This window comes from Macaca fascicularis, chromosome 5 (genome assembly GCF_037993035.2).
Source record: "Macaca fascicularis isolate 582-1 chromosome 5, T2T-MFA8v1.1".
Classification (NCBI taxonomy): domain Eukaryota; kingdom Metazoa; phylum Chordata; class Mammalia; order Primates; family Cercopithecidae; genus Macaca; species Macaca fascicularis.
The window spans coordinates 158659757-158672827 of NC_088379.1; the positions used below are offsets into that span (position 1 = coordinate 158659757).

Genomic DNA, 13071 nt, shown 5'->3' on the forward strand with positions numbered 1-13071 from the left:
TATATAGTAAGCCTATGTTTAGCTGTGTGGGAGACTGCCAAACAGCCTTCAAAAATAGCTTTACCATTATTTGCATTCCCAACAACGAGAGTTCCTGCTACTCCACATTGTCATCAATATTTGGTATTGTCAATTTTTTGAATTTTAGCTATTCTAATAGGTGTATAGTGTTAACTCATTATTATTGCTTTAATTCTCTAATGACACATGACGAGATGATGAGCTCCTTTTTATATGCATATTTGCCATCTGTAAGTTTTCCTTAGTAGGAATTAATTAATTACATGTGTAATTAATTACATAAGTTAATCCAGATCTTTTGCCTTTTTAATGAGTTGTTTTCTTGTGGTTGAGTTTTAAGTATATTTTAAATATATTTAAGTATATTTTGGATACAAGTCCTTTATCAGATATATGTGTTTGCAAATATTTTCTCCAAGTCTGACTTGTTTTTACATTCTCTCTTTTTTTTTTTTTTTGAGACGTTGTTTCGCTCTGTTGCCCAGGCTGGAGTGCAGTGGCGTGATCTTGGCTCACTGCAAGCTCTGCCTTCCGGGTTCACGCCATTCTCCTGCCTCAGCCTCCTGAGTAGCTGGGACTACAGGCACCCGCCACCACACCCGGCTAATTTTTTGTGTTTTTTAGTAGAGACAGGGTTTCAACATGTTAACCAGGATGGTCTGGATCTCCTGACCTCATGATCTGCCTGTCTCGGCCTCCCAAAGTGCTGGGATTACAGGCTTGAGCCACTGCTCCTGGCTTCATTCTCTTAACAGTATCTTTTCCATAGTAGTTTTTAATTTCAATAAAATCTACCTTATTTATATTTTCTCTCATGGATCATGCTTTTGGTACCATAGCTAAAAACGCATCATCAAATACAAGTAAACCTAGCTTTTTTTCCTGTGTTATCTTCTCAAAGTCTTATAGTTTTGCATTTTACATTTAGGCCTAAGATCCATTTTGAATTAATTTTTCTAAAAGGTGTATTGTATGTTCTGGGTCTGTGTCTATTTTTTTTTTTGCATGTGAAAATCCAGTCGTTCCACAACCATTTGTTGGAAAGACTATCCTTTCTCTATTGAATTGCCTTTGGTCCTTTGTCATGGATCAGTTGACTGTATTTGTTTGGGAGTCTATTTGTGGGCTCTGTATTCTGTTCCATTGACCTATGTGCCTATTCTTTCACCAGTACCATGCTGTATTTATCACTGCAGCTTTACAGTAAGTCTTGAAATTGGGCACTGTCAGTCCTCCAACTTTGTCTTTCAGTGTTGTATTATCTATTGTAGGTCTTTTGCTTTTCCACATAAACTGTAGAATCAGTTTGTTGATTTACACAAAGTACCTTGCTGAGATTTTAGTTGAGATTGTGTTTAATCTATAGATCAAGTCAGGAAGACTGGACATATTAATGATATTGAATCTTCCAATCTATGAATATGGAATAATCTTTCCATTAATTTATATCTCTTTTCTCTGTATAGATCCTGTACATATTTTGATAGATTTATGCCTAAGTATTTGTATTTTTCTGGTGCAACTGTAAATGGTATTGTGTTTTAATTTCAAATTCCAGTGGTTAATTACTGGTAACAATCGACTTTCGTATATTTACTTTGTATCTTCCAACCGTGCTATAATCACTTATTATTTCCATGAGTTTATATTGATTCTTTGAGATTTTCCATACAGACAATCATGTAAGATTGTTTTAATTTTTCTTTCTAATCCGTATAGCTTTTATTTCCTATCTTGCTGCACTAGCAAGGACTTCCCTGTACAATGTGGAATAGAAGTGGTGAGAGAGGACATTCTTTCCTTCTTCCTCATCTTAGAGGGAAATCATCTAGTTTCTCACCGTTAAGTATGCTAGTTGTAGGCTTTCCATAGGCCTCTTTATCAAGTTGGGAAATTCCCTTCTATTCCTACTTTGCTGAGAGTTTTACATGAATGCATGCTGGACCTTGCCAAATGCTTCTGCTACGTCTACTGATATGATCATAGGACTTTCTTCTCTTGCCTCTTGATGAGATTATTTACATAAATTGATTTTTAATTGTTGAGCCAGTCTTTCATATCTGGAATAAATCTCACTTGATTGTGGTGTATAATTCATTTTATACATTGTTGGATTTGATTTGCTAATATTTTGATGAGGATTTTTGGATTTATGTTTTTGAGAGATTTTGGTTTACAATTTCCTTTTCTTGTAATGTCTTCATATGGTGAGTCTTGAAATTGGGCAGTGACAGTCATCCCACTTTGTCTTTCTGGTTTTTTTAAGAGGGTAATGCTGGTCTCAATGAATGAATTTGCAAGTACTCCTTCTGTTTCTATTTTCTGGGAGACATTGTAGAGAACTGGTATCATTTCTTCTTTAAATATTTGGTAGAATTTACCAGTGAAACTATCTAGACTTGGTGCTTCCTTTTTTGGAAGGTTATTAACTATTGATTGAAATTTTAAAATGATATAGGCCTATTCACTTCATCTATTTCTCCTTGTGCGAGTTTTGGTATAGTTTGCATCTTTCAAAGAATTAGTCCACTTCATCTAATTTATCCAAATTTGTGGGCATAGAATTGTTTGTAACCTTTTCTTTTTATGTCTACGGGATTAGTAATGATGATCTCATTTTCTTTTCTCTTTTTTTTTAGGGAGACAGGGCCTCACTCTGTGACCCAGGCTGGAATGCAGTGGCACAATCATAGCTCACTGTAACCTCTAACTCCCGGGCTTAAGCAATCCTCTTGCCTTAGCCTCCTGAGTAGCTAGGACTACAGGCATGTGCCATGACGCCTGGCTAATTTTCAAATTTTTGTAGAGATGGGGTCTCATTATGTTGCCCAGGCTGGTCTTGAACTCTTGGCCTCAAGTGATCTTCCCACCTTAGCCTCCCAAGTGCTGGGATGACAGGTGTGAGTCACTAAGCCTAGCCCAATTTTCTTCAATAATATTAGTAATTTGTGTTTTCTCTCTTTTTTTTTCTTGGTTAGTCTGGCTAGAGGTTTATTAAATTTATTGATCTTTTCAAAGAACCAGCTTTTGGTTTTATTGTGTTTCCTCTACTGATTTCCTATTTTTAATTTCATCGATTTTTGCCAAAATTTCTTTTTTTTTTTTTTTTTTTTTGAGACGGAGTCTTGCTGTGTCGCCCAGGCTGGAGTGCAGTGGCCGGATCTCAGCTCACTGCAAGCTCTGCCTCCCGGGTTTTTACGCCATTCTCCTGCCTCAGCCTCCCGAGTAGCCGGGACTACAGGCGCCCGCCACCTTGCCCGGCTAGTTTTTTGTATTTTTTAGTAGAGACGGGGTTTCACCGTGTTAGCCAGGATGGTCTCGAACTCCTGACCTCGTGATCCGCCCGTCTCGGCCTCCCAAAGTGCTGGGATTACAGGCTTGAGCCACCGCGCCCGGCCGATTTTTGCCAAAATTTCTATTATTTATTTTCTGTTTGTTGTAGGCATGATTTACTCTTCCTTTTCTAGTTTCCTCAGGCGGATTCTTAGATTATTGATTTTAGACCTTTCTTCTTTTCTAATATATGCATTCAATGCTATAAATTTCCCTCTAAGCACTGCTTTTGCTGCATCCCAGAAATTTAGATAAGTTGTATTTTCATTTTCATTTAAATTATTTTAAAATTTCTCTGGAGTTTCTTCTTTGACCCATGTGTTATTTAGTATTGTGTTATTTAATCTGCAAATATTTTGGAATTTTCCATACTATCTTTCTGTTATTAATTTCTAGTTTAATTCATTGTGGTTTGAGGGCATAGATTGTGCAATTCAAATTTATTTTGGAGTCTTTTACGGTTCAGCATGTCGTGTATTTTGGTGAATGTTCCATGTGATGTCAAGAAGAATATATACTCTGTTGTTGTTGGATGAAGTATTCTATAAATGTCATTTAGAGCAAGCTGATGAATGGAACTTTCAGGTCAATTATGTCTTTACCAATTTTATGCCTGCTTGATCTATCAGCTACTAGAAGAGACGTATTAAAATCTTTAACTATAATAGTCAATTTGTTGATTTCTCTTTGCAGTTCTATCAGTTTTTGTCTCATGTATTTTGATGCTCTTTTGTTAGATGCATACATATTAAGGATATCTTCCTGAATAACTGACCCTTTTATCATTATGTAATTTCCTTCCTTCCTTCCTTCCTTCCTTCCTTCCTTCCTTCCTTCCTTCCTTCCTTCCTTCCTTCCTTCCTTCCTCTCTCTCTCTCTCTCTCTCTCTCTCTCTTTTTTTCAGGCAGAGTCTCACTCTGTTGCCCAGGCTGGAGTGCAGTGGAGAGATCATGCCTCATTGCAGCACTGACCTCCTGGGCTCAAGCAATTTTCCCATCTCAGCCTCTAGAGTAGCTGGGACTACAGGAGCATGCTACTATGCCCGGCTAATTTTTAAATTATTTATAGAGATGGGGTTTCATCATGTTACCCAAGCTGGTTTTGAACTCCTAGGCTCAAGTGATCCTCCCTCCTCAGCCTCCAAGTAGCTGGGACTACAGGTGCAAACCGCTACATCTGGCTATTTTTTTTTTTTTTTTTGTAGAGATAGGGTGTCACTTTGTTGCCCAAGCTGGTCTCGAGCTCTTGGCTCAAGCAGTCCTCCTACCTTGGGCTCTCAAAGTGCTGGAATTACAGCTATGAGCCACTGTGCCAAGCCAAATGCCCTTTCTTATCCCTGACAATTTTCCTTGTTCTGAAGTGCACTTTGTCTGAAATTAATATAGCTGGTTCAGCTTTCTTTTGATTAGTGTTAGTATGGAATATCTTTTTCCAAATCTTTACTGTTGATATATCTGTAACAACATATAATTGCATCTTGTTTTTGAAAATTAATCCACTCTGACAATCTTTGTGTTTTAATTTTTATATTTAGACCATTCACATTTGAAGTGATTATTGATATAGTTGGATTAATATCTACCATGTATGTAACTATTTTCTATTTGTTGCACTTTCCTTGCATCTCTCTCTCTCTCTCTCTGCCTTCTCTGGTTTTAACTGGGTATTTTATGAGATTCCATTTTCTCTCCTCTATTACTGTATCAATTAGGCTCCTTTACAATTATTTCTAGTGGTTTCTCTACAGTTTGCAAAATACATCCATAACTAATCCAAGTCCATTCTCAAATAACACTATACACCTTTATTGGTATTATAGGTACCTTATAACAGAAATCTCAATTCCTCCCTCCCATTTCTTATAATGCTGCTATCATTCATTTCAGTTATCCATATAACATAATCACCCAATACATTGTTCCTATTTTTACTTTGAACAATTAATCTATTAGAGGAATTAAGAATAAGAAATAGGGCTGGGCGTGGTGGCTCATGCCTGTAATCCCAGTTCTTTGGGAGGCCAAGGTGGGCGGATCATGAGGTCAGGAGTTTGAGACCAGCCTGACCAACATGGTGTAACCCTGTCTCTACTAAAAATACAAAAATTAGCCGGGTGTTGGGGCAGGCGCCTGTAATACCAGCTACTTAGGAAGCTGAGGCAGGAGAATCACTTGAACCTGGGAGGTGACGGGTACAGCGAGCCGAGATCACGCCATTGTACTCCAGTGACACAGTGAGACTCCACCTCAAAAGAAAAAAAAAAAAAAAAGAAAGAAAGAAAGAAAAAGTTTTATTTTATCTCTATTTATTCTTTCTCTGACACTCTTTCTTTATGTAGATTATCTGAGTTTCTGGCCTAAATCACTTTACTTCTTTCTGAAGAACTTTTAAAAAACATTTCCTACAGGTCAGAACTACTGGTACTGAATTCCTCATTTTTTGTTTGCCTGATAAAGTCTTTATTTCTCTTTCACTTTGAAGTGAATTTCTCTGGATATAGAATCCTAGATTGCTGGGATTTTTTCTTTCAATACTTTAATATTTTACTTCACTTTCTTCTTGTTTGCATGGTTTGTTTTTTCCCCTCTCTGGCTGCTTTTAAGGTTTTCTCTTCATCTTTGGCTTTCTGTAATGTGAATTTGACATACCCAGGTATAGATTTCTTGGCATTTACCCTACTTGGTGTTCTCTGAGTTTCTTGGATTTGTGGTTTGGTGTCTCCTTAATCTTGAAAAATTATTGGTCATTATTATTTCAAATATTTTTTCAGTTCCATTATCTCTTTCTTCTCCTTTTGCTATTCCAGTATGTGTATGTTATGTTTTTTGAAAATGTTCCATAGTTCTTAGATATTCTGTTCTATTTTCTTTTCACTCTTTTTTTCTCTTTGCATCTCATTTTGGGACATTTCTACTGACATTATCTTCACGTTTACTGATTCCTTCCTCAGCTTCATCCAATCTATTGATGAGGCCATTCAAGACATTCTTCCCTTCTGGTACTATTTTTTTTTGTTTTATTTTTAGCATTTTAAAAGGTTCTTTGTAAGTGTCCACTTCTCTGATTACATTACCCATCTATACTTGGATGTTGTCTACTTTTTCCATTAGATATCTTAGCATATTAGCCATCATTAACTTTTATTTTATTTTTAACTGAAAAATAATAATTGTATATATTTATGAAGTACAATGTGATGTTTCTGTACATGTATACATTGTGAAATGATCAAATCAGGCTAATTAGCATATCTATCACCTCAAATATTTATCATTTTTTTGCAGTGAGAACATTTAAAATCCTCTCTTAGCTATATTGGGACATACGATACGTTAATGTTAACCCTATAGTCACCACGCTGTGCAATAGAATACCAGAACTTATTCCTCATATCTAACCAAAACTTTGTACTTGTTTACCAATAATAGCTCCCCTTTCCCCATCTACCCACCCTCCTATGGCCTCTAGTAACCACCATTCTACTCTACTTCCGTGAGTTTGACTTTTTAATCATAATTATTTTAAATTCCTAGTCTGATAATTCCAAAATCTCTGCCATATCTGAGTCTGGTTCTTTGTCTCTTCAGACTGTGTTTTTTTTCTCCTACTAGCATGACTTGTAATATTTGGTTGAAAAGCAGACATGATGTATTAAGTAATACAAGCTGAGATAAACAGACCTTTAGTGTGAGGTTTTATATTAATTTGGCTAGGAGTTGGGCTGTGTTTAATGTTTGCTGTAGTTGTAGGTGTCAAAGTCTTCAATTTCCACTAGTGTCCTTGTTTCTGTCTCTGCTGTTGTCTTTGGGTTTCCCTAAACATTCCTTCTTATATAGAGTCTAAGGCTTACAGCTCTTTCAGCTGTAACCTTTGGCTATTACACTGGACACCTGTTGATGTGATGGCAGGGTGTAAGGGTAGTGGGAGCATTCTGTTATCATATGGTTAAGTCTCTTTCAGGCCTGTGTCCCTGGGGTGGCTTTTACAAGTGTTTCTCAACTATTTTGTTTCCCCTTAGGTGACACAGGAAGGCTAGAGGAAGCTGGAGTTGGGTTATTTCTCTCCCCTCATATTGGAGGAGGCTCTTATTAATCTTTTCCCTTGCTGTGGTAGGCCTTGTTATGGAGAACATTCTGGATCTGGTTCGAAGTGGTCACTTTTCCCCTCCCCTGCTGGAAGCATGAAAACACTTCTTGGGTTTTCATCATAGGAACCTGGTGGGGTAGCTGGAGGTAAAACCTAAACAAAATGTGGGGTCCCTGACTGTGGCTCCCAGGAGTTTTTCACTCTCACACTACTTTATGCACTGCTTCCAGCAATCCTTCAGAGTTACTACATTTGAATGTATGGCATTGTTGCTTCTGCTTTCAGGAAGGAGATCTCAGCTACGATTTCCTGCATTCACCTGTCTCTCTAGATTTTGAGGTGGTGGTTTTCCCTGTGACCTCAATTCTCTGACAGGTCTAAGAAAAGTCATTGATAATCAGTTTGGCCAGTTTTTTTCTTGTTGTAAGATAAAAGTGTTGACTTCCAAGCTTTTTATATGTTGGAGCTGAAACCAGAAGTCCTTCCTATTTTTAAAAATTTCATCATTTTAAATATCAGGAAACAAAGGCTCCTTGTAGTTAAATGAGTAGCTAGAATCTTCCTATTTCTAAGCCAGTACTCTTTCCTTTCACCATCCTGCCACATTAGGTTGGTGCAAAAGTAATTGCTATTTTTGCTATTAAAAGTAATGGGAAAAACCACAATTACTTTTGCACCAACCTACTGTATCTCACAAAATCAGCCCAGGAAAATGTCCTCAGCAAAAGCATGAGACTGAATAGCTGGGCATGGTGGCTTACGCCTGTAATCCCAGCACTTTGGGAGGCCAGCCGAGGCAGGCGGATCACCTGAGGTCAGGAGTTCGAAACCAGCCTGGCCAACATAGTGAAACCCTGTCTCTATTAAAATAAAAAAATTAGCTGGGTGCAGTGTCAGGCACCTATAATCCCAGTTACTTGGGAGGCTGAGGCAGGAGAATCTCTTGAACCTGGGAGGCGGAGGTTGCAGTGAGCCAAGATCGCACCACTACACTCTACCTGGGTGACACAGTGAGACTCTGTCACACACACACACACACACACACACACACACACACACACACACAAAAGCATGAGGCAGAATAGAAGGGGTGGCAAGGCAGGATAAGCAGATGTACTGCTTTGTAAGTCAATGTTTGAGCATTCTCTCTAGCTTTACAAAAGTCTAGGAAAGGATTCTTTTATTAGCAAACTGCTTTTACAGCATATGATTACGTTTGCACAAATGTTATATACAAACAGTATCTCTTGGATGCTTTTGGAGTCAACTAATAGTATTGAACATTTACTATGGATCAGTCACTGTACTTGAAATTCAAAGATATTTAGTGAGCTTGTTCTTGATATGAGAGCAAATAACTAGTGAGGTTGAATTCTAGCCTCTCTGCAACTAATTAGTTATATGTCTTTGGCCAAGGTTTTTAATTTCTCTGAACTATATTTCACAAAGGGGATAAAAAATAATTACCTCTCAAGGTAACTGAGGTAAAGTACAGAAAGCACTTATCACAGCTGTAATAATAATAGTAATTTACATATAAATTTATATATAATAATTTTATGTATAATTATGAGTATTATAGTAATTATAATATATATTAATATGTTACTAATATTGATAGAGGTTACAATATCAAGTCATGGAGATAAATTTCACTATATAGCCCCTTGTAGAAAAGAGCCAGCAATGTTGTGAATCTTATAAACATGTTCAAAGCTCTCAGTAGCTAGTCTTATACATGCCAAGAAAAACAATTAAAAGCTAGGTTCTCTCTGGATGATAGGGCAATTTAGATCAGCATTTATGCACACATGTCTGTCAAATTCCATCCCAAAGACTTTAAATTCAGTAGTGTATTAGGCAGTGGGTTTTTTTGATATTGTTCACCCAAGTATAAGAAAGCTGGAAGCCAGTGTTAGAATAAGCTAGTGGTACTCTAGGAACAATTTCCAGCTCAGATGGTTGCAAACATCACCAACAGTGCCTGAAATGGCTGTGCTCTGATGACCACTCTGGAGGTGAATCCTCAAGAAGGGATGCAAAGCATGGGGCAAAGTCAAGGCTACAGCATGGGAAAGCCTGGCCTCTCATCTTGAGCTACAGATTGAGTAGCCCCTCAATAGAGACATGCAGGGGAATGGGGCTACTCAACCTGTTCCTTTGGGATGATATCAATAATTAGATGGATTGATGCGCAAAGACGTAGAATATATTCCAGAGACCAACCAAGTCTATGAGCTAACTCAGCAGTCTCAAGGCACCATGAGACCTGAATCTGTCCTTGACTATGGTGGGGGCGACTTTATGCAGGCTTCTGGCTTTGTCAAAGTGCTAGACAGGATCACCATGATCATTATCATCATGAGAGGCATGATCACAGGCATCTGGTCACCTCCAAGGTGATCCTTAGGACTACAGAGCCCCACTGGGTAGCCATAAAACATAGAAGCTGTGTGACAGAGGGACATAGAAATAGCAACCTTAGAGAGCAAAAGTGGGGTGACTAAAGGAATCAGGGGGAGGTGGCAGTCAAAAGCAAGTCCCTGGAGAGGCATTGCAGGTAGCACAGCTTGTGCAGTTAGCAACAGGAAACAACTCAGATGACTCCAGCTAACCAACAGAGGTCAGGGTCCAGGGTGTCCACCTAGTCCAATGTAGCTGAGTCATCTACGGTCAGACCCTTCCATGGCCACAAGTCCTTAAAGGGGATTCTGAGGCATAAGCAGGTCTGTCTTTGGCCAGGTAGAGCCAAAGTGCTTCAATACAGGACAAGGATGGTCTTTGTGCATATGCCACCTCAAAAATCATCAAATCTGGCCAGGCGCAGTGGCTCATACCTGTAATCCCAGCACTTTGGGAGGCTGAGGTGGGTGGATCACCTGAGGTTAGGAGTTTGAGAACAGCCTGGCCAACATGGTGAAACCCCATCTCTACAAAAAAATACAAAAATTAGCCGGATGTGGTGGCAGGCACCTGTAATCCCAACTACTTGGGAGGCTGAGGCTGGAGGATCACTTGAACCCAGGAGGCGGAGGTTGCAGTGAGCCGAGATCACACCATTGCACTCCAGCCTGGGCAACAAGAGCAAAACTCCAACTCAAAGAAAAAAAAAATCATAAAATGAAAATGTTGCAGGAGTGGTACGACACAGTGCGAGTCACGGGCTCCTGGGGCACTGTTTCCTTTCAAGGTCAGGGGGCTTCTTATGCAAAATCCACACCTGTGTTACTATGAAAAAAGAACATTTTTTTCTACATCAACCCAGAGATAATGATTAATTATAAAGAAAGAATGAATAAGGCTATGAACTGATTCCTTATGAATCCAGGTTTCTTCCTACATGAGGACTCTAGAAATTTTATCTTAGATACTTCCATTTTGCAGATAAGGAAACCATAGTTAAGATATATTTAAATAGCTTTTCTTTGATATGAGTGAAGTACTAGTGAGGTTTGATTCCAGTTTCATTTACTTAAAAACATTATCCAAGTGCAATATAAAGGGTGTTTATTATAATTGATAAGACAGTGGTGACATGGCAGAAATGGATACATTTGCTTTAAAACAATAAAATGAGATTCCCCTTTCTAAAGAAAATGTTCAAAATTACCTAAACTTAAATATAATACAGAACTCAAAAGAATTCCTTTAGACCCTGTACTATATGGGAAATAAATTCTATGACAGGTAATAATAAAATAATATATTGGTCTAAGTCAACACTTCATGTGTTGCAGGCAAGTTGAGTCCCTCAGGCTCTATAATGGCCATTCCAAGACCCAGAACCATGTAGAATGTTAACTGAGGACCTTCTCCCTTTGCAACACTTCTCCATTTAGTCCATGTTTGAATCTAAACCAGAGGATTTTAAAGTGTAGTTCCAGGACTGGCAGCCTCAACATTACCAGCACCATGAGGGAAATTGTTAGACAAGCAAATTCTTGGGTCACTATTGAATCAGAAACTCAACGGACAGGACCTGGGAACTTGATTTAACAAGCTCTCTAGATGATTCTGATGCACCCTGCTCTAACCATTGAGAACTACTGCTGTAAACATTGCGATGGCAAGGTCTCAGGCCCAACAAGGCCCACAGTATGACTCTCAGGCCCTGGTGGTGAACATGCTTGAATGAGATTGGTCTGTGAAAATGAAATCTGGCTCCATGTTGCTGAGGTCAATGCAGTGTGTGCATGAACACATTTCCATGGATATGTAAACCATTAATGCCAAGATAGTTTACTACTAATGAAACAACATTAGAGTGTCTTAATCCATTTTGTGCTGCTATACTAGAATATGACAGATTGGGCAATTTACAATGAAAAGAAATTTATTTCTCACAGTTCTGGGGGCTCAGAAGTCCAAGATTGAATGGCTGGCATCTGGTGAGGGCCATCTTGCTACATCATCTTATGGCATAAGACAAGAGGGCCAGAGAAAGCGAGAGTGAGAAAAGGTGGCTGAACTTATCCTTTTATAAGGAACCTACTCCTGCAATAAAGGCATTAGTCCATTCATGAAGGCAGAGCCCTCATGACCTAACTGCTTCTCATTAGGCCCCACCTCCCAACACTGTTGTATTGAGTATTATGTTTCCAACACATGAACTTTGGGGGACACTCGAACCACAGCATTCTGCCCTAGCTCCAAATTCATGTTTTTCTCACACATAAAACATATTCATTCCATCCCAATTGCTCCAAATTCTTAACTTGTTCTGGTGAAAGTCTAGGGTCTCATCTAAATCAGATATGAGTGAGACTCAAGGCATAATTCATCCTGAGGCAAATTCCCCTCTAGCTGTGAGCCTGTGAAATTAACAAGTTCTCTTCCTCCAAAATACAATGATCGGTCAGGCAGAGGATAGACATTCCCATACCAAAAGGGAGAAATAGGCAAGAAGAAAGGAGTAACAGGCCCCAAACAAGTCTAAAACTCGACAAGGTAAACAATACTAAATCCTAAGACTTGAGGATAATCTTCTTTGACTCCATGTCCTACTTTCTGGGCATACTGATGTAGGGTTTGGAACCCTGAGGCCTCGGGAACAGCCTTGCCCCCATGGCTTTGCTAGGCTTAGCCCACATAATTCTCACAGGTTGGAATCTCATGTCCATATCTCTTAGGCTCGAGTTGCATGCTGCATGCCCATAGCTCTCCTGGGTTGGAGTTGCATGCTGGTAGTTGTATAGTTCTAGGACTTGGGGGCATCCCCACCCTGAAGGACTCCCCTAGGCCTGGTGAGGACTCTCTGCTATGGCCGTGACTCCACACTTCTGCTGGGCATTGTCCTCCTAGGCGCTCTCTGTGGCAGCTCTACCCCAAGACAAATCTTTGCCTAGGCCCTCTGGTTGTCCGCAACACCCTTTGAAATCTAAGTGGAGGCTGCCATGCCCTCACAGCATGTGCCTACAGAATTAGCGCCACCAAAGTTTAGAGCTTGTACCTTTCAGAGCAGCAGGTTGAGCTGCACCTGGGCTCCCTGGAGCCACAGCTGAAGCAGCCAAGGAGAGTGATGCTGGAATTCAAGGAGCAGAGTCCTGAGGTGGCTCTGCTCACTGGTCCTGTGTAGAGCACACTGGGGAGTCACCCCAAACCACTCTGCTCTCCTGGAGCCCTGGGCCTGTG

The 13071-nt window shown here is 39.4% G+C and overlaps 1 protein-coding gene across 13 annotated transcripts in view; it reads right to left on the bottom strand.

Annotated features, from left to right (window-relative positions):
• RNF175 (ring finger protein 175) overlaps positions 1–13071 on the bottom strand; it is a 49918-nt gene that overhangs the window by 24004 nt on the left and 12843 nt on the right. Inside the window, exons 1-2 of one of the 13 annotated variants that reach the window (XM_074040658.1) lie at positions 12890–12992; positions 11785–11852 (exon numbers count right to left, since the gene is read on the bottom strand). The exons of 11 other annotated variants lie outside the window; for them this stretch is intronic. In XM_074040658.1, the coding sequence (XP_073896759.1) occupies positions 11785–11825 (41 nt within the window). In that variant the 5' untranslated portion in view covers positions 11826–11852; positions 12890–12992. Of the gene's footprint in view, positions 1–11784; positions 11853–12889; positions 12993–13071 lie in introns of those variants that run through there. One more of the 13 variants, XM_074040657.1, reaches the window with a different exon arrangement.